Consider the following 20905-nt stretch of genomic DNA (forward strand, 5'->3'; position numbering starts at 1 on the left):
ACGGCAGCTGGGGGGCGCCGCCGCCACGCTCTTAGGCTGCCGGTCCGGAAGGCAGTCATGGGTCGTGGGCGCCTCTCCCAGCGCGGATGTCGCGCCGTGCTGACTGTCCAACTCTGCGGACCGGCGCGGCGTGAGCGGCAAACGACGCGTCCGGCTGCGTGCGAACCGCGCCGGTGGCGGCTCGGCCCCGGTCCCTCGGTGCGGTGCCGGCCGACAGTTGTGGTCCTGTCCCGCCTGCAGCCGGGGCGCCGTCGCGGGGCCCAGCCGCGCTGGGCGGGCTGGTACGAGGTCGCGCGCGCGCCCCCGTCCTAACTCGCGCTGTACCGCCCCTCGCGCTGAAGGCGCATTCCCCTGGGGTGGCGTGAGCGAGGCGGGAGCCGCTCTGGGCCGTGCTCTGCCGTCGGTGGCGGTGACGGCGACCTCCGTGATCGGGCTGGGAGTCTCGGCGCGCCAGGTGTGCGCGGCGGCCACGGCTCGGATGCGTCATGCAGTCAGGAGAGGGCGTTGCGCAAGCCTGGCGCGGCAGAAGTCAAGAGGCCCCCGTGCGCGCCGTCAGCAGCGCACCTGTTCTTTGTTGTCGTAGAAAGGTCGTCCGGTGCCGGTGGGGTTTGATCTTGTGTGCTGATTCGCATGCAAAAAACGCCGATCTGATATGGTGTCGTTAACCGACAATGGCGTAGTCGCGTGAAGCACCACTTTGTAAAGGAGCACTTAAGCCGAGAGCATTTACCTCTAGCACTTAAACTTGCCAGCGTAACATTAGCAGAGGAACTGCGCAGCGGTAGCGTGACAAAGTCTGCTTTTCCTCCTTGTCGACCGTTGCCTGTCGGCTCCCAGCCCTGTAACCGTTGTGCGGTGCGCCGGCCGAGCCGCGCCGCGCCGCGCGCCGGTGGCGCTACCTGCGGCACCTCACTGCTGCCATCTGTCGCCAGAGCCTGAGCGGCCACACGACGGCCGTCGAGTGCGTGCGGTTTGGGCACACGGAGGAGCTGGTGTGCGCCGGCTCCAGCTCGGGCGCCATCAAGATCTGGGATCTGGAGGCGGCCCGGCTAGTGCGCACGCTCACCGGCCACAAGAGCAACATCCGCTGCATCGACTTCCACCCGTACGGCGACTTCCTGGCCTCGGGCAGCTTCGACACCAACATCAAGGTGGGTGCGGCGACGTCCGGCGGAGAGCCGCCGGCCGGGCTCGCAGCTCGGAAACTCGTCGCCGTGGGCGTGGATGTGCAGTTGGCGATGCGCAGAACACCTCTGGGGGGGGGGGGAGGGGGGTCGTGCTGCCGGTTTATCCGGCGTTGGGCAGTGTAGCACGCGTCCGGTGCGATGTCAAACGGCTTTAGCTGTGATCGGCACAATTGGTGGCAGTCATCGGCCATGCGGCTGTATTGAGCCAGGCTTTATACGCGCCGCCGATGTGCTGTGTGATCAACCGCGGCAGTCAGACGTGCCGAGGCGCCATGCGCTATTCAATTCTAGCTGCTTCCATTCAGTTGAAGCTCAATTGAAGTTCAAAGGAGGGCCTTTGCGTCCAATTTGATGTCCCCCGGCTTGATAGTCCTATGATTGGCTTGTGTCATCGCAGCCTGTTCGGCGGCGTGGCCGTCGCCGTCCGGTCGCCGCAGCACGGCTGTTGTTGGCTGTTGACTGTTGACACGACTGTTGACTGTTGTGCCGCCGGGTCCGCTTAGTCGCACTCCTGGTGACCCGCCGTATGTCGCCTGAGGCGTTCCGGCGTGCCGACGGCGCCGGGCAGCGCTGCTGACTCGGGCGCGTCCAGGGCGCTGTGAGGGAGGCGCCACGGGCGGCGATCGAGCGCAGGCGGTGGCGGTTGGGCCGCGTCGAAGGCCGGTGGTGCCCCCTTCCTGTGGGGTGACGAGTGCACCTGTGCGGTGTGGCCACGCCACAGGTGTCTCCTTTCCCAGACAGGGCTCGGCTTATCTTGGAGACGTGGGTCGCCTGTTTGTACTTTTGTGCTATATGGACTTCGTCCGTGAGCCATGTCGCGTGATGTTCGATCACGCATGTGCCTTGTCGCTCTACCACATGTGGTCTCCCCTCCCGCTCCACCACATGGTCCGTTCCCGTGATTCAGCTGCCTCAAGTCTGGAGCTGGCTACGTTTCATCTCAGCTGATCGGCCTGTTCCAGTGGCGTGACGTCACTTTCCTCCATTTCAGCTGTGGGACATCCGAAGGAAGGGCTGCATCTTTACGTACAAGGGCCACAGCCAGATGGTGAACAGCCTGAAGTTCTCGCCGGACGGCCAGTGGATCGCGTCGGCCGGCGAGGACGGCGGTGTCAAGGTCGGTCACGGACGCCCGCTCGCCGGCGGCGCCGCGTGGGGGCGGGGCCGGCCCACTCAGCGGGGTCGGCAGCGGCCGGCGCCGGGCCGGGGCTGATGTCAGCCGCGTGGGCGCCGGCCGTGTTTGCCATGCTCTCGGCCGGTCGCCGCCGTCCACAGAGGCCGCCCTCGGGGTGACCGGGATGTGGGCGGTGCCACTCGCCGGTCGGAGGAGGCTCGCGGCCGGCTCTGCAGCCGCCGAGTGCTACCCTCCGCCCCTACCCCCACTCCCTCCCGCCGTCTATGAGTGGGCGGTGCCACTCGCCGGTCGGAGGAGGCTCGCGGCCGGCTCTGCAGCCGCCGAGTGTCCCCCCCCCCCCCCCCTCCCGCCGTCTGTGAGTGGTCGGGCAGCGATGCGATCCAGCAGCGAGTGGTGCGCTTGTGTGGGCCTCGGTGTCAGGAAACGCAGTCCAGACGCGGAGGCACACGCATTTTGTTCGTCCAGAGCCAGGGGCTTAGTTGCAGTTTCTGACGTGGGACTGGAGGGCCAACCGTTTGGTGGGGAGGGGAGGCGTCTGAGGTATTCGTGACATGCTCTGTTGACAGTCCTCCAACATAATCGCCTGAAGTAGCCAGGGCACCACCTTGGCGTGCGTCGGCTGCCATTCTTGCCACTCCCATTATTGGGAGTGTATGTGCTTGGCATGCAAGCCGGGGATCACACCTGGTGCGAGCTCAGCATGCGAGCCGGGGTCGCCGCCGTCACACCGGGCGGGCCAGTGGCCTGGGGTGTTTGGTATGCTACCCATGCAAGGTTGCGGCGCGCCCGTGCGAGGTTCGGATGTCTCCCGCCCGCCCGCTGCGGAGATGTGCCTTGCGATCGACGCTTGAGACTGGATCGCCAGGTGGTTTGAAACTAATGCGGCCAATGTGTAGGCCACAGAATTGTTGACATCTACAGTCGTGTTTAGATGTATAGCGCTCAAACTCCTTGGCTTGAGCGTTGTGACGTTTTTGTTGAGTGTAATTAACGACCGGATATTGAAATATTGATGTCGTCACGTGGCTCGGACGTGTCACGTGGTGAAGAAGGACAACACCGACGATCACCGTGGGTGTTGCCTTTGGTCGCTACGTTGATGCCGTCAACACGGCCACCAACCGCCGCTGCCGGTTGGTGATTGGTTAGATGAATGTGACCCGCGGTACGACAGAGCGGGTTCGAATTGGTTCGATCAATGTCAGCCTCGGTGTGGCAGACCGGGCTCGATTTTTTCCAGCTTGATGTTCCCAGTACTTAGTCAGAGCACGAGTGAAAACGAATTGCAGGATTTCGCTCAGTGTCGCTACTTAATCGTGCCTGTCATGTTCTGACAACTGTTGAAGACAAAATACGCTCCTTGTGGTGAACCCTGGTGCCCAGCTGCGGGTGGCGTGGGTCGCACAACCGCGACTGCCCATTAATTCCCGTGCATTAGTTATGACGCGGTGCATAGTACTGACTGGTGGTGCGATAGGCCGCTGCATTAACGTTAAGCACGGCCTCCTGCGAGTGGCGCTGAAATATTCATGAACGACGCGTAGCTTGTGCGCCTTCTCTTCGGTGTATGTTGGACGCGACGGACAGGCGGCCGTACTGACGGCGGCGGTGCCGGTGCGATGCCTGCCGCGGGCGCGGTGGATTGTTGGTGCCGGGCCGGGCCTGCGCGTGACGGCGGGAGTGAGCGTGACCACCTGTTGCTCGGCCGCCGGCAGCTCTGGGACCTGCGGGCCGGCAAGATGCTGACCGAGCTGACGCACCACACCGGCCCCGTGGTGGACGTCGAGTTCCACCCGCACGAGTTCCTGGTGGCGTCGGGCGGCTTCGACCGTATCGTCAACTTCTGGGACCTGGAGAACTTCCAGCTGGTGACCAGTACCGACGGCGAGTGCGGACCAATCAGGTGAGCCGGCGCGCCCGCCGCCAGCCAATCACCGCTCGGTGGTGTTAATGGCGCGTGCGGGCCGCCCGCGACGAGGTCCCACGGCGCCCACCAATTACGGATCAGGGCCGGCCGCCGGCATCAATCACGGGTGTTGGCCGGATGGCTCGGGTTAAGCAGGCCGCGTGGGGCTGATCAGGATTCTACGAGAGATGCCCGGCTGACGGCTATTGCAGTCTCCTCGGAATAGCAAGGGCCGGGCTAATCCTGTACGGCTCGGTCCGATCACGCCGGTCAGTGTAATCATGTGCAGAACATCCATCTGCTTGCGAAAATGTTCGACCGCGGCATTATAGCTGACTTACGCCCCGAGTTCGTTTGCGCCGTCCCGTTATACTACGGTGTGAGCATGCAAAGGCCACGGAGTGGGCGGATACGGCCGCCGCCATGGTTTTCCTCTGGCGTGAGTCACCTGAGCGCCCTCCGTCTACCTGATATCCTTCCTTTGGCTGCGACCCTGGAGAGCCGTTCCTCTCCAGTCACTGTCACGCCATTTCAAGACAGACGTGGCGCCTCCGGTCCGTGTCAGCAGTGTCGTGTCGTATCGTCTTACCTCGGCCGCGCAGGAGCCGCTGCACCGTCTGGCGCCTGTCCGCGCGGCCTCCGAGCTCGGTGTCCCTGCGACGTCCCACCTGGATTTATCACCGCCCCCATCGTTGCGCAGGTGTATCGCGTTCGGCGGCGACGGCGACTGCGTGTTCGCCGGCTGCCACGACCTGCTCAAGGTGTACGGCTGGGAGCCGTTCCGCTCCTTCGACACCGTCTCCATGGGCTGGGGCAAGATCCACGACATCGCCGTGGCGCAGACGCAGCTGGTGAGTGTGGGCCGGCCGGGGGAGTGGGCTCCCTGCGCCCGTTGGCGATCGGCGTTTGGCTGTCAGTCGACAACGGCTGATTCGCGACGTGGACCGCAAGCCAAACTGGTCGCCGGGTGTCATTCCTGATTGGCTGTCTGCATGGGGCTATCTCCCGTGAGGAGGCAGATCGATAATCGAAGTTTGTCCTGGCCGGCTTTGGACGTCGTACCCCTCGCGGCCAGACGCTGATAATGGCGGTCGCGTGAGCTGTGCCGCCACTCCGCACCTCCTGTCGCTGCTGGTCCGACGCCAGCCGGGTGGTGATGGCCGGCCGCGGGCGCGTGCCCGCCTCACGCCAGCCCTATCGCGGTGGCGATCGGACCGTTTCGGACACCTGCCGGTCGCTGCCGATGGCGAGATTGCGGCGGCGCCAGGGCGCGCTCCGCGAGCCCAGTGGGCGGGCGGCGGGCGGTGCGGGCGCCTGGTTAGCCGGCGGTTCGTCACCGCGGCCCCCAACGCAGAGGACGACAGGCGTGAGCGGTGTCTGTCAGTCGCGAGGGGCTGCCGTCGTCCCTTTCGCCGGCTGACCGACTGCGGCGCGGCCGGCGTGTCGGTGGACTTGGTGCCGCGCGCGGCAGACTCCGACGCCGTCCGGGGGCGCGTCATGGAGCGGAGACGGCTGCTGTCGCCGCTGCGGCCGCCGCTGCCGCCGCTGCCGCCGATCCGCCGGCGCTCGGCCGCTCAGGAGCGGCGGCCCAGTCTGCTGGAGGAGTCGCTCATACGCTCTGCCTGTCTGGCCATGGTGCGTGGCTCCGGGGGCCGGCTCCTCCGGCTCCCGTCCGGTCGGCCGATACCAGCCGCTGAGACCGTGGTCACCAGGACTGGACCTACCAGGGGTCCGGGCGGGGGCGTGGGTGCCCTGATCCGTTGGGTACTGGGCTGCGTGTCTGCTTGTGCTCGAGCCGGGTAACCCAGTCCTCTAATTTGTGATATGAGCCTTGTGCTGTAGAACGAGCTCTGTTTGGAAGCCCCTATTGCGCGTATAGTCGGGCAGGCGAGCTTGTCACAGACTGAGTTGCCCACTGTCCGTATCTGACCGGGCGCCGGCTGGTGGCAGCTGATTTGGGAAGGCGCTGTGACACCCGCTCGTCCCCAGATCGGCGCCGCCTTCCACTCTTCCAACGTGTCCATCTACATGGTGGACCTGAAGAAGGTGCAGCCGTTCGGTCGGCCGCAGATGCAGGAGACGGCGCCCGCCTTCCGTCACGGACAGCACGTCCGGAAGAGCTTTATCAAGGAGAAGCCGCCAGACGGCAACGGAAACGAGTGAGTGATGTGGATCATGTGGAGAATCAGTTGAGGTTACTTTGGGCTGTATTTGGGCCGATCATCGTGTGATTTGTGCTATCGTTTCGTGTGGTGGGCGAGGCGTTGTGTTGTTATGTGGCTGCAGTTATGCTCTTCCACAGTGGAAGCTATCAATGCGATTTTTCACGTGTCTCAGTCGGTTTTGTTTGGACGAGGACATTCCGTCGTAGGCGAACCTGGAGCATGGGGACAGAAGGCACTTTAAGCTCGCGGCGTCCCTCCAAATCCTCAGTGGGCCTCAGTTCCTCCCATGTCTTCAAATTCCGTCGCACGATGTTCAGCTTCTTCTTTCCGCCGTCCAGTATGGCGGTGCGTGTGGAGGATTCGTCCGACACGAACGTGAACACGGACCCGGAGGATGACACGCTCTCGGTGGTGGACGTCAAGGACGTCAACGACTACACTACCATCTTCCGGCCTCGTCAGCGCACCTGTGAGTGGTCCGAGCGGGACGACGGTCGGCGTCTCGGCCAGGACCGGGCGGTGCACCGTGAGGTGGGCGGGGCCCCCGCCTGCCTCCCCTCCTCCCCCGGCGCGGGACGGTCGGCGGGTCCCATGGGCACGCTTGGCTGGCGACCGTTGGGACTCTCGCACGGATTGCAGGAGTGGGACCTCATGAGGGGAGTATGCGGGAAGCTGTCTGCGATCTGTCTCTGCACTCGTCGGTTGGTGTCTTCGGTGTTCTGCCATTTTGTATGTACATGGAGCCTGCCGTAGAAATGAAGCAGATACTCGATTATGTTTACCGTTCAGCAGTACTTGCCGGAATGTGTGTGATGTAGCCTGTAGAATACGCAGACCTCCGATGTTTTTTTTTTTAAGCTCCATGTTACGTGCATTTTGTCACAATTTAGGGCAATATGCATGCTTTCTGGATGTTCCACGTTGCCAATGAGAAAATTGGGCCACATCGAACACAACATGTTACTATGGCACCACTATCGCTCCAATACGCCGCACCCATTCCCTGCGTCTGCCCACTGCCTCTGGTTGTCGCACTTTCCCTCTCCGCATTCTGTCTGCCGGCCGGCCTGGTATTGCATGCCGCACTCTGCATCGTCGCCCGTCTTGCAGTGAACCGCACGCCGCCGCCGGAGCCGGAGCAGCCGCCGCAGCCGTCGCCGCCGCCACCGTCGCTGGCGCCGGCCCCGGTCCTGGCCCCGGCTCCGGCCCCGGCCCCGCCCCCGGCCCCGGCCCCGGCCCCGCACCCGGCCCCGGCCCCGGCCCGGTCACGGTTACCCACGCCGGCCGCTCCAGTGCGCTCCTCAGGTAAACTATTGAACCCGCCGGCCGGCCGGCCTGGCGTCCGCCTTGCGCATCGACCGGTCGGCCGGCTGGCATGGGGACCTGCTGCCTGTGCTGCCGGCGGCGCGCGCCCCAAAGTGAGCCCGTGTGAATTTGGGTGACGGTGTTCGGTGCGGACTTGCGGTCTGGGCGGGCCATCTGTGCGCGCAGCTGCGGTCTGTCGCTGCCGCCGTTGCCGCTGCCGCCTGGCGGCCAGCTGTGCTGAGGACAGTCCTCTGTTGCCAGATCTGCCGCCGGTGTCGCGTCCGGCGGCCGCCGCGCCGACCGAGCCCCCGACGCGCTCGCCGCCGCCGCCGCTGCCACCTGCCGAGTCGACGCCGCGGCGGCTGCCGGCTGGGTACGCGCCCGCCTCGCCGGCGCGGGCGCCGCTCGCCGCCCGCCAGGCCGTGTACCACTCCACACCTGACATTCGTCCGGACAGCGTGCCCATCCCGACGGAGCCGTACAGGTGAGACGGCGTGCCGGCCGCCGCGGCGCCTCCGGCTGGCGCTGCACGGCTGCAGAGCCTTCGCTTGGACATTCCCAGATGAAAGGGCCGAAGAATGGATGTTCGGTTCGCTTCGCTTTCTTTCCGATCGAGTGCATTTACAAAGAGGAGCGACGGGACAGTCGCATGAGAGCCAGTCAGGGATTTGAACTGCACTGGACGCACCTCTGCTTATGTAGACTGTATGGCATGTGTATCGTTTTCCCAAGTAATGTCCAGGGTGGTCCGGTGATGTGGCGTGTTCCCCCCCCCCCCCCCCCCCCCCCACTAAGTTTCGCGCTTCCACACACGCGACGCCAGGCCGTGAACAAGGCCGTGCTGCACATTGCTTTTCCATGAAACCATGGTAACACAGTTTCTAGGCCGCGCCGGCGGCAGCGGTATTAGTGGCGGAGTTTTTGTTGCGTGGCCGCCGCCAGAAAGCCAGATTGGCGGGGCGTGTTTCCGGGTAGGGCCACCGATGGGCAGTTGGCGTAAACACGGCTATCGGAGGTCAATACCGTCGCTCGCTGTGCCGTGGTACGGACCGGAGCCGAACGACACCACACCGCAGCCGCTGGAGCTGGTCGTGTTGGCTGACGAGGGACCCACCGGTCCCTACCCAGTTTGAAACATGTGTAGACGTTCTGACGTATCGGTTCGCATCGGTCCCCGTGTGGTTCGGAGTAGAGGGAGCCGGACGCCGCGCGCCGCGCGGCTTGTTTCACAGTAGTGATGCGACGGCGGCCAGTGTCGTCCGCTTGGGCGCCTGTGGTGTCGCTGCGGGCAGCCAGGCCGGGTCGGCGATGTGGACGGCCGCGGCTGATCCGTGCAGGGGTAACGACACAGTAACAGCCCGTGTCGTCCGCTGTCTGTCGACCGAAGCTCAACCGGCGCCGTCCCGTGCGTGACGCGCCGCGGTCGGTGCCGCCATGCTGGATCACTTGGTCGACAGAAATCGATGCCGGTGACGGCTGTGGCGCACCGTTTCTGGGCGTCACGAGCGTGATACCGAACCCGGCCTCTGACGCACCTGTGCGGAGCGGAGGCGCTCGTTATTGGGGCTACGAGGGTTGGCCACTGGTGGGGGTCTGCTGAAGCAATGTGTGTACGTGTTAGTGAAGCGATGGCGCGCTGGGATGAATAGAAAATGGAAGAGGGCTCGTTGGCGGTTGCCTTGATTGCGGACAGGGAAGGGAGGAATCTCAGGCTGCGGAGAATGTCGAGCGTTCCATGGCCGTGAGCTGGAAAAGAGCCCCTCCCCCCTCCCCCTCCGTGAGGATCGAGGTGACGCCGCGGCGTGCGACTCGCGTAGCCCGTTGGTTCGACCGAAGCCCCTGCGCCTCTCGGTGCTCGTCATACACGCCCAGTAGTACGCATATTATTGACGGCACGCTGCAGCCTCCGCCAGCCACTGGCAATCCGTCTGTCGTATCGCACGGCTCGGACGGCGCAGCCGTGCGGGCGCTGAGCGTGGGCCGCCCCGACCGGCCTGGGAACGATGCTAGGACCCGCCGCGGCGGGCCGCTCCTGCCGCCCCGCTCTGGACCGTCCAAGCTATGCGGGACGGTCGGCCCCCGGTGTGGGCTGCTGCGGCGGCGACCTGCGTTGTCAGAGCCGTGTGAAGGTGACACCAGACTTCAGTGTCGGCGGCGACTCTCCCAGACCCGGCTGTAAATGATCCAAGCGTTGTATTGCGGGCGGGTGGGGTCTGGCTCCGCGCGTCTGTGTGGTTTTGATATGGCTATGCTGTGCGTCATGACGTGGCCGTCGCTGGCTGCGACCGTGACGCATTGTTTGCCCGGTGCCGGCTGTGACCGCGCGTCTGCTCGCCCCAGGCCGCAGCCGCCCGGCCTTCGACACAGCCCGTCCGACCCGGTGATCGTCCGCGGCCCGGAGGCGGCCGTCGGCCCGGCGCCCACCGGCACGCAGCCGCCGTACGGCTCGTACACGCGCCACGAGTACCCCGCCGCCGCCGCCTTCGGCCGCCGACTCGGACATGGAGGGCCGCAACATCGTGCCGATGACCGGCGACAAGCCGTCCGGCCTCGACATCGACGACTTCCTGCCGGTGAGCGCCGGCGGCCGCGCCGCTGCCGACGGCGGGCCGGCGCCGCGGGGTCGCGGGCCGGGGTCGGCGTCTTCAGAGCTGGGGAGGAGATGCGTGAGTCCCCGGCTGTGCGGGATGTGTGTTTTGTCTCTGCCGTGTCAGCCGCTGTTATAAAGACGCTGATGATGCCCAACGTTTTTAGCGGCAGCTGCATGCATGACGGTCGTGTTTGCCGCCTGGGTTTAGTCAGCTGTCTGCGTACAGGTGCGCACGTTACGTTTGTCGCGCTGGGTTTGACTGAGTGTCCGCGTCTGCCGCGCCCACAGAACAAGTTCGGTCGGCTGGGCTTCGGCGGCAGCCAATACTACTCGGCGCAGTCGGCCGTGTCCGAGGCCGAGGCGTTCAGCAGCATCGTCAAAGGCCACGATTCGATGATGTCTGTGCTGACAAACCGGCACCGCCAGCTGGAGATCACGCACTCGCTCTGGTGCAGCAAGGACGCCAAGACGGCCATGGAGCACGTGGTGGCGCGGCACGACCTGGCCGTCAGCGTCGACCTGCTCAGTCAACTCAACCTACGGCCGTGAGTATGGCCGCCCGCTCAGTTAGCTCAACCTACGGCCGTGAGTATGGCCGCCCGCTCAGTTAGCTCAACCTACGGCCATGGGTATGGCCGCCCGCTCAGTTAGCTCAACCTACGGCCGTGAGTATGGCCGCCCGCTCAGTTAGCTCAACCTACGGCCGTGAGTATGGCCGTCTGCTCAGTTAGCTCAACCTGCGGCCGTGAGTATGGCCGCCCGCTCAGTTAGCTCAACCTGCGGCCGTGGGTATGGCCGCCCGCTCAGTTCGCTCAACCTGCGGCCGTGGGTATGGCCGCCTGCTCAGTTAGCTCAACCTGCGGCCGTGGGTATGGCCGTCTGCTCAGGCATTAACCTGCGGCGGCGAGTATGGCGCCCGGTCAGCCAGCTTATTCTGAGCAGGCTTAAGGCAGCGTGTGCTCTACTCCAGTACGCGCGCGCGCGCACCATTGGGGCTTTACGACGGACTCAGCTGACGAGGCATGTGGCGTCGCCTGCCTCTCACCGTGGCAGGAAGGGCGGGCACCGTGGGTAGCCCTACTCCAGCCAGCTGAACGTGAGGCTGCACGAAGGGACGCGTGATCATCTAGCTTTGCATGGAGCCGCAAGACAGAACTTCACAGCCAGGTGGTAACCCACATCCAATAAACCGACGACAGGGACCCGCCCGCATGATTTGTGGCGTGTGTGCGTGTGCGCGTGCTCGTGTGTGAATGTTTGTCTTCTGGCTGGCGGCGTGTTTGTCACTCGTTTCTGGTTGTTTGCGTCGGCAGTAGCCGCTACCACAGTCGTCCTCGCCAGTTTTTGAGTCTGTAAGACGGTCGGCACGCTCCGCCGTATGTATCCGTGTTGTGGTAGGGGGTTTTGGGTTGTGCTGGCTGGCCACGCTCCGCCACATGTATCCGTGTTGTGGTAGGGGGTTTTGGGTTGTGCTGGCTGGTCACGCTCCGCCGTATGTATCCGTGTTGTGGTAGGGGGTTTTGGGTTGTGCTGGCTGGCCACGCTCCACCACACGTATCCGTGTTGTGGTAGGGGGTTTTGGGTTGTGCTGGCTGGTCACGCTCCGCCACATGTATCCGTGTTGTGGTAGGGGGTTTTGGGTTGTGCTGGCTGGCCACGCTCAGCCATATGTATCCGTGTTGTGGTAGGGGGTTTTGGGTTGTGCTGGGTGACCACGCTCAGCCATATATATCCGTGTTGTGGTAAGGGGTTTTGGGTTGTGCTGGCTGGCCACGCTCAGTCAGGCAGCTGTTCTGTGGACTGATTTTGGCCCGCAGGGCTGTTCCTGCTGCGTGTTCTACTGCTGTTCTGGCGTTTCTGATCACGGTTTCCTTGTTGGGCAGGTCGATCTGGAATCTCGACATATGTCAGGTGCTGTTGCCCTCGATACAGGAGCTACTACAGTCCAAATACGAGATGTATATGACTGTGGGCTGCAACTCGCTCAAACTCATCCTGAAAAACTTCGCCCACATGATCAAAACCAATATCCAGAGCCCCGTGTACACGCACGGTGTGGACATCTCCCGCGAAGAGAGGTGAGCTGCACCGACTCCATCAATCACACCGACTGGACAGTGGCTTGTCGCGCTGTTCGAGCGAGGCGGTCGGCGAAACTTTTGGGCGACCCCGTCACTAGCCAGTATTGCTGCCGGGCTTCTCTCAACTCGTTACTCCTCACGTGTGCACACAACGATACCTGCTCTCCTGCAATAACTTTTTGGAGAACTTCACCTCGATGACGGTCGTAGCATTGCTGCCAGATGTTGTTGCCGTGCTCCATGTTGCTGGGAGCATGCCGGCGTCAAAGCAAAGCGATGCTCGGTTTGATTCGGCAGTGTTCGTGTTCGTTTGCTTCGAATCGTTGCCACTAGTGCGTTGCCAGTGGTCTGGAGAGGTGGCGACATCAGCCCGTATGCCGTCGGTCTCGCGACGACCTCAGCACGGCCGCGGCTCCCCACTAACGCGGGCGTCGCCGCCTGTTTCAGGTACAACAAATGCAAGGGTTGCAACGATCAGCTGCTGTCGATACGCGCGTTCCTGCTGAAGCGGCAGACGCTGCAGGGCAAGATCGGCCAGACGTTTCGTGAGCTGCACATATTGATGCAGGCGCTGGACTGAGCGCGCTCGGCACGCTCGCCGCCACCTGTGATTGCAATAGCCGTGGCCGGGGCCGCGCCAAATTCCCGTGCCTTGGGGCCGCGCGCGGCCGCGGGCGCCGGCCGGCCCGGCACGGCGCGCTTAGTCTAGTCGACGGAGAGGGAGCGAGCGGGAGCGAGGGGGCAGCTGAGACGGGGCCGGCGGACAGAGATCGAGAGCGCGCTAGATCCGGAGCGCTGTACATACGGACCGGGTCAGACGATCTCAGTTCCTGTTGTGTGCGATCATGTGCAAGTAATCGGAGCTGCCTTCCCCGCTGCCGCGGATGCATAATGTCATTTTTACGTGCCAATTATTTCTGTTGGTCGGTAGGTGTGAGTGTGTGTGGGATTCGGTTCTCGTGATATTGTTTCGTTTGTCTCGCGCGGCGCGTCCGCATGACGGGCGGGCCGTCAGACCGCTGTGGCCTTCCGGTAGCCAGTCTGAGCCGTGGCCCGGCTCGGGGAGCGGGCCGGCGCAGTGGTCCGAGACCGAGACCTCCCGGCGCGCTTGTTTTGCGCCGCCGACGGCTAACCCACGCCTCGCGGGCGTCTGTAACACCCGGACGCGAGCTACTAATCTCGTTACGAGCGGCGTTCGCTGGCAGTGCGCTGGCTGGCGCTGCGGCGCGCCGTCGGCGCCACGGGCGCTAGGACCACGGGCCGAGGGCCGCCGGCCGACAGTAACATTCCCCCGCCTAGGCTGAGATCAAACGTAACGTCTTGTTAATACAACGCTTTTTAATGAGGTCCTGTGTCTATGGACGTGGCGAGAAACGGACCGCAGCCGTCAGCAAGCGATGGTGATGTTCACCGCGGAATGGAGATCTCAGAAACTGCGCCTCAGTGACACGTTAAAACACCAATAAAAAGACTGGGGGGGGGGGGGGGCAATGCTGCGGGGCGTCAGCAATCACTGTCCGTGACGTGCCGGCACTAGGGTCGTGTTCGAGCCGCGCCTCTCCTGTTCGAGCCCCTCCACCGGCTACAGCGGGATGGCCAGAACGTCTGTCGCCGGTGCGCTACCCTGCCCAGGGGCCGCCTGCTCAGACACCGACACTCGAACGACGCTGTTGACGGGTGGCGCCGGCCGCCGCGGGGCCTCCGGCTGGCCCAGCTCCGCCGGCTCGGCCAGAGCGTGCACCAGCAGCTCCTGCTGGTCGCCGATGCTGGTGTCAGCGGCCAGCTGCGCCTGCTGGGCGCGCCGGCGTTCCGCGGCCACGCTCCGCTCGTTCTGGGCGGTTGTAGCGGCGGCGGGCGGGCCGCCTGCTCGGCCACCAGCCGCTCCTGGCTGCTGACCAGGCGGGCGACCTCACGGTAGGCGGCGGAGTCGCGCCGGACGCCGCCGCCGCCGCCTGCTGCAGCCGCTCCGCCTCGGCCGCCTCGGTCCGCAGCTGCGCCTCCAGCCGGGTAGCCTCGTCCCGGAGCAGCGCTCGCTTCGCGGGCGCGGCGCGGCTGGGCGGCACGGCTCGGCTCCTCGGCCTCACGCGAGCGCTGCACGGCGGCCGGCAGCAGCGCCCGCTCGGCCTGGCCGGCCGCCGCCTCGGCCTCGGCCGCCTGCTGCTGCCAGAGGCCGGCCGCCGCCTGGCTGTCGGCCAGCGCGCGCTGCACGCTTTCGGCGTCCTTCTCTAGCGCGGCCAGCTGCGCCGTCTGCTGAGCGGCTGCCTGATCGGCCGCCGCCGACGCGTTCAGCGCCGCTGCCGCGCGCTGCTCGGCATCGCGGACGCTCGCGCTCGTGGCTGGGTCACTGAGCACCTGCGCCTGGCGCTGATGGAGCCAGGCGGCGTAGGCGGTCGCCCGTTGCACCAGGTTTCGCGAGGCGGCGCCCACCTTCGCGGCCAGATCCTCGAACGCAGTGAGCTCGCTCTCCAGCAGCTGGCGGTCGTCCTCGAGCGCCTCCAGCGCCGTCTCGTTGACGTCGACCTGGCGGTCCAGCTCCGCTGCGATCCCCGCGACATTCCGCTTCCACCGATCCACTCGGAGCACACCGTCCACCCAGCCGTCTTCTCCGTCGCCGTCATCCCGCCAGCTCTCGCTCGGGGGCGCCGAGCCACCACCACCACCACTACTATCACCACCGCCGCCGCCGCCGCCGCCACCGGCGGCCGGCGCGCGGCCCGTGACACCTGGCGGCCGGTCTAGGATGGGTCGGCCCCGCCGCAGCACCGGTTCGGCGCGGCGGCGCGGCAGGCGCGCCCACCAGTCGGCCAGGTGGCTGTAGAGGCCACGCCGCCGCGGCCAGCGCCGTCGGCGTCACATCAACGTAGGGTCGCGCCGGGCCAGACCAGCAGCCGCCGTGGCACGGCTGCTGCTGCCGCTGCTGGCCGTGTGGCGGGCACGCGCCGGGGGCGAGCAGCAGACAGAGCCGGCTGCGGCTTGCGCTGGCCGGGGCCGCAGCGGCTGCTGCAGGGCGACCAGAGGCCCCACGGACTCCAGCCGGCGGCCGGCTGCGACTCGGCGCACTGTCCGACCCCTGAAACCTGGGGCAGGCGCAGTCAGGAGAGGGGACAACTGCAGTGCACGTGTCGGGCATTGGTGACAACACATGTGGGCATGGCGGATGGTGAAACCTGCCACAGTGGCACAGCAGTAACCAGCCAAACCTGCAGCAGAGGTCCAGCAGGACGCTGTGATATTTGTGGCCATGGTGCGGAACGAGAAAATGCGCTTAGCCAAGGATCCTAGCCGCAAATCTTTCACATTTCCTCGTTACCGGCCTGCCTTTCCTATCATCACAACAGTTGGTAAGATTGCGTAACATGTCGATTGCCTTTCAAGCCGCGGCAGGGCTTCTTCAGCCCTGAGCTAGCTGTAACAGCCATCAATCCGTGTGGACACTTGGTTCCATTCCGCGGACCTGAATGCCCGAACGAAACAACTGAATGCCTCTGGCTGTCGCACAGTCACCGGACGGGAGTCCCGACTCCGTAGGGAGTCCTACGGACTGACGGCCGCAATCCCGTCCGGCTCCTCGAGGACACCAGAGTCAGAAACAAGGACTCCACGTTGAAAAACATTGACGCGTTTTGGTGTTTTCGTGCATGTGGTTTTGCTCCCAGCACGTGTAACCACTAAGCATGTGCCCCTACGGATACGCAACGGTTGAGTTGCGACTTAAGCATGTGTTCCAAAAATGTCGCGGTACTTCCAACACATCAGCATTCCAGATGCACAAGGTTCGCATCGAAAGCTGTGTCCCGGTTTTTGGGAATATACATGTGATCGTCATTGTACATTTCTTTTCTGGCATTAAAATGTCCAGAGCACCTAGCATGAAATATGCGGCAACTGCGTATATTATACGGCGTAGCTGCGTACAGCGCGCAAGCACAGTGCATCTTGACGCTCTATATTCCCAACGCGTAAGTCGACTTCCTACACAAATTCGTCGCAGGACACTCGCGCAGGACAATTTCAAAGCTGCGGGAAAACTTCACTGTGGTCTTGTCGTTCGGGTAACATATCTAAATCGTCCCTTTCCCAGGCTTTGCTGGTCACAGAGGCAATTTCGCAGGCTCGGCGAGCACACTAGTCTTGCTTTCGGTGAGCACGCGCGTCTCTGTCCGCGTCGGCTGCTGCTGTCGCTTGCTGGCCTCCTGCGCCTGGTACGCCGCCTGCGCACTGGCGCGGCTCGCCTCCTGCGCGCGCAGCTCCTCGGTGGCAGCCTCCTTCAGCATGCTACGGAGCGCGGCCTCTCCCCGACGGCGCAGCTCGGACATCTTGGCCTGCTCGGCCGCCGCTAACTGACGCAGCCGCTGCCGCTGCTCCTCCCGTTCCGCCTCGGCGGCACGCGCCCGCGTCTCGGCGGCGGCCGCGCGCTGGCACGCCGCGTCCAGCCGGAGGCGCAGGCTAGCCGCCTGGCGTCGGTCCGCCGCCAGCCGGTGCAGCAGACGGCGCCGCTCGGCGCGATCCTGCGCCGCGCTCTTGGCCTCGGCCAGCTCTAGCCGGCGGCGCCGCTCGAGCTCGGCCGCCAGCCGAGCCTCGGCCGTTGTCCGCCGTCGGCCCTGCCGCTCGGCGCTCAGCTTCGCTGCGGCGACGAGCGCGCTGGCGGCGGCGGCGCGCTGACGCAGCTCCCCGCAGCCGCCGCTCGGCCGCCTGGCGCAGCGCCGCCTGGCGGGCGGCCGCCTGCTCGGCGCGGCGGCGGCGCTGCGTGGCTGTCTCGGCGGCGGCCAGCGCGGCGGACCGCTCGGACGCGCGCGCCGCCTCCGCCTCACGTAAACGGGAGAGAGCTGTGCGCGCCTGCTCCACGGCGGCCGAGACGCGGCGCCGCAGCAGGGCAGCGGAGGGGAGGTCCACGTCGCCGGTGGACGGCACAGTTCTGTTAGGGGCGGACGCCGTCTCTTCGCCTGATGAGACCATTGTGAGACTCTGTGCCACTGAGGTCCAGTTCTGGCCAAGCGCTGCCTTTTCAGAGAATATCTCTACGTGGCCTGGCACCTGGGTCTGTTCCTGATCAGCCGTCGCGTCCACTGCGGATGCTTCTAGGCCACCTGCCGTGTGTGACCGGACATTGCCGATAGTAATGTCATCAATGAGTGTTTCTAACCTGCCTGGTACCGCTGAGGACTGCTCCTGACTCACACTCCAAACGGATGCTTGAAGGCCTCCTGTTGTCTGAGACTGGTCCTGACCTGCCGTTGACACCTCAGCAAGCGTGTCCGGGACCTCATACTCATCTGGCCCCTGAAGCTGAGGCGGCCCCTGGTTTGTCACTTCTTCCTCATCAGGTGTTTCTGGGGTTGGGCGGTTTCCAAACGTGGCAAGCTCTGTGATATTCACGGAGACGTTATCGTTGGAGCGTTTCTTGGCATGTGAGTGATCCCGTTTCTCGACGTTGCCCGTGTGTTGCACGGATCTACGGCATCTCCCTTGCTCCTTTAATGACTGTATCAAATGTTCACCTTACTCTCGTCTTCCCGCACATCCCTGGTTTCTTTAAAGTCGCTTTTCATCAGTGGTATTTCGAAGTCTTCGTAGCTTTCAATTTGCGCTAGAGAACGCTTCTTTCTAACGGGTTCAAACCCGAGAAAATGCAGGATCTTCCAGTGGTGAGCCAGTGAGTCTGTCCTCCGTGCCTCGCGCCTCCACCCGTCCTCTGCTATCTCCGGGATCAGCGTCTCCGTCGTCCCCTCTCGGCCGTGCGGACCCTGGCCGTCGTCTCCCTGCGTCTCCTTCTCCTCCTGCTCGGCGCCCTCCGTCTGGTCGGGGTCACAGCCGGCGCGCGCCCGGCACGGCCGGGTCTGCTCTGCCTCGCCCTGACAGCCGGGCTGGCGGCGCCCACACGTTCTCGAGCGCACGCGTACGCCCTGGCCGCAGTCGCTGAGGCAGCGCGACCAGGCTGACCAGGCGCGCCAGCCGTCGGCGGCCAGCGACGGCAGCGCCCTCACCTGACAACGGCCGCCTGAGAAACCTGTCGACACACAGGGCGGCCGTCAGTGCCGCTGGCCGCCGGCGGGAGGGAGGGCAGCGCCCGGTACCGCCAGAGGGCGGGCCAGGCGCGGCGACCCTGACGCCCGCCACTGTGTGTCGGCAGCGGTTCCCCCCCGCCCGCCATGCCGAGCACCGCAATGCTGGCGTTTCAACAATGTACGCGCATTTTGCTACGCATTTAAGTCACGCATAAAGGGAGAGTGAAACAAAAGCAACAAAAGACATGCGTTTTAAAGTTGCCGCTGCATTTTGAGAGAGAAAAACATTTGAGTTACGCCGATTACACCAGCCCCCTTTCATCAACTTCATAATCATCCCCTGGTTTTGACCAATCTGTTATCACCGTATTGATTAGAACGCGCACTTAAACGCATCCAGTGGGATTCGCGCTAAAAATGATATGCGATAATAGCAAAACGCTGTCTAACGTTTGCTGTTGTCGTCGACTTTACATCACATTCAGTCACAGAGTACGTCAGTTTATGCTGTCAAGCTAAACAAGCTAATCCCGTTTAAGCCGATAGCCACGCCGAATAGTGCCAGTCACCAAAATGCATCCTAGCGGAGCATGTCACTGTACGGTAACAGGGTCGCGTCCCCTGAATCACCACCATGGAAGGCGACTCTGAACGTATGAAGCACTGCGCGGCAACCCCGTGTTACAGCGGTATAATGCGGCACAGCATCGTCTTGGAGCGTCATGTGGAACAGTATCACAGAAAAGCGTTATACGGCACAGCATCGCCCAATAGTGCAGTGTAGCACAGTGTCATATGCAACTATACTTCAACTCAGGGTGATCTTGAAACGAACGCAGCATCCTCCGAGCCTCTAAACACGATGAACAAACACGACGCACCGCGACGTGGCGCGAAACCAGCTTTTTACTTCATTTTCCGGGAATTACAAGTCGTCATCGTTGAAACTTCAGTCTTAATCATGCAGGCTGGAAGCTTGTGTTGTTTTTCATCACATCACCTGACAGTCTCCATTACTTTTCGTTCGCGCTAGGCTGCTTGTGGCGTTCTACGATTTTAGTACGTCTTCCGCATGGCTTTTGAACACCTCCGCTAAGGGTCGGTATTTTCATCTTCGTATATATATATATATATATATATATATATATATATATATATAAAGATAGATGGATAGATAGATAGATAGATGCTTTGCGTTGGACTCGAGCAAACTGGTACTACCTCTCAGCAAGTCCTACACGCGGCTGAGACGAGCCCGGTGACCCACCAAACCACTAGGACTCTACACACGTGCATGAGCGCGCGCATGCATCTGATGACCACACCAGCACTCCGACGCGATCAGGAACCCGTAAAGGCTGTTTCACAAGTGCAACGCCACCTCGTGCGGACCCTGTGTCTGCTCACCAGCTTCTCATGCCTGCCCTGTTCTGCACAGCGTCTGCACAGCTGAGCACTCTGACCTGGCCTGCAGGTGCACCTGAAGGAGCCGGCCTCTCATGCCTGCCCTGTTCTGCACGGCGCCTGCACAGCTAGGCACTCTGACCTGGCCTGCAGGTGCACCTGAAGGAGCCGGCCTCGTTGTGGCAGCGGCCGCCGTTGAAGCATGCTGGCACCAACAGCGCACACTCGTCGATGTCGACACAGCTGGGCTGACTCTCGCGCAGCCGGCTCCAACCAGAGCGCGCGCCGCAGCCGCAGTCGTAGCCCGCGTGCGTGTTGGAGGAGTTGCGGACGCAGCCCCAGCCGGGGCCGCAGGTGGCGCTGCCTGCAGCACCGAAACCACCCCTGACGCCGGAGACCGGACGGCGGGACCGGGGTGTAGAGGCGGGGCCGCAGGCGGCACTGCCTGCAGCACCTGCAGCCCCCCCCCCCCCCCCCCCTTGACGCCGGAGACCGGGCGGCGGGACCGGGGCCTGAGGCGGAGGGGACACAGTTTGGCGGATGGTACCGAGGCGCAGGATTGTGACGCAAACTAAGGGACGCAGCAATGCCAAACACAACAGAACTGAGGTGGAAGATGTCGGTGCTTGCTACAAAAAAGTAACATTGTGGCCAATGCCAGGCGTCATATTGAGATGCATTCACACATTTGTTACAGAGATGATGAAAATGGGAATAAAGCGTGAAATGAAAATACCTAGTCTTCCCAGTTTGCTTAGTTTAAGTCCACCGAATGTTTACCTGATTTAATCTATTAAGTCCACTAGCAGTATCTAGTTTTGCGTATCATGTTGATTACGGAGTGTTAACAACAACAACATTACACCCATGACTCAGGCTCCCGGAGTCATTGGCCGGTGCCGACAGCCAGCAAAGGGCTGAACCTACCATCAGAGCATGGGTCGCGCTCCATTTGGCACGTGGCCCCCGTCCACGCCGGGGGGCACCGGCACGTGACGACTGGCGGGCCGGCGCGGCTGGCCGACACGTGCACGCGGCAAGCCCCGCCGTTCTCACACGGGTTCTCGACGGCACGAGCCTCGCAGGAGAACAGCTCTCGCGGCCGCGGAGAACCTGACAGCAGGCAC

The 20905-nt window shown here is 63.6% G+C and overlaps 3 protein-coding genes across 3 annotated transcripts in view; 2 read left to right on the top strand and 1 right to left on the bottom strand.

The window, feature by feature from the left end:
- The window catches only part of LOC119109236 (katanin p80 WD40 repeat-containing subunit B1), a 30995-nt gene extending 22809 nt beyond the window's left edge, over positions 1 to 8186 (top strand). The window contains exons 3-10 of the mRNA XM_037232828.1: positions 933 to 1151; positions 2179 to 2304; positions 4038 to 4225; positions 4929 to 5079; positions 5807 to 5863; positions 6218 to 6387; positions 6732 to 6924; positions 8118 to 8186. Coding sequence (XP_037088723.1) covers positions 933 to 1151; positions 2179 to 2304; positions 4038 to 4225; positions 4929 to 5079; positions 5807 to 5863; positions 6218 to 6387; positions 6732 to 6924; positions 8118 to 8186 — 1173 coding nt within the window. The remainder of the gene's footprint in view (positions 1 to 932; positions 1152 to 2178; positions 2305 to 4037; positions 4226 to 4928; positions 5080 to 5806; positions 5864 to 6217; positions 6388 to 6731; positions 6925 to 8117) is intronic.
- A 1985-nt stretch (positions 8187 to 10171) lies between these two features.
- On the top strand, positions 10172 to 13370 carry LOC119110313 (katanin p80 WD40 repeat-containing subunit B1-like). Its single transcript, XM_037234089.1, has 4 exons — positions 10172 to 10271; positions 10577 to 10833; positions 12172 to 12366; positions 12817 to 13370. The coding sequence occupies exons 1-4, from the start codon at positions 10200 to 10202 to the stop codon at positions 12947 to 12949; spliced, it is 657 nt and encodes a 218-aa protein (XP_037089984.1). The 5' UTR covers positions 10172 to 10199; the 3' UTR covers positions 12950 to 13370.
- On the bottom strand, positions 13070 to 19875 carry LOC119109237 (translation initiation factor IF-2-like). The gene is made up of 7 exons (XM_037232830.1): positions 19838 to 19875; positions 18055 to 18285; positions 16872 to 17010; positions 16496 to 16691; positions 14797 to 14906; positions 14080 to 14257; positions 13070 to 13074 (listed from the first exon to the last, which is right to left on the bottom strand). Exons 1-7 carry the CDS (start codon positions 19873 to 19875, stop codon positions 13070 to 13072), a joined length of 897 nt encoding a protein of 298 aa, XP_037088725.1.
- Between the last annotated feature and the right edge of the window lie 1030 nt (positions 19876 to 20905).

This window comes from Pollicipes pollicipes, unplaced genomic scaffold, assembly GCF_011947565.3.
Source record: "Pollicipes pollicipes isolate AB1234 unplaced genomic scaffold, Ppol_2.1 Scaffold_7231;HRSCAF=8579_pilon_pilon_pilon, whole genome shotgun sequence".
NCBI classification, from domain to species: Eukaryota; Metazoa; Arthropoda; class Thecostraca; order Pollicipedomorpha; family Pollicipedidae; genus Pollicipes; species Pollicipes pollicipes.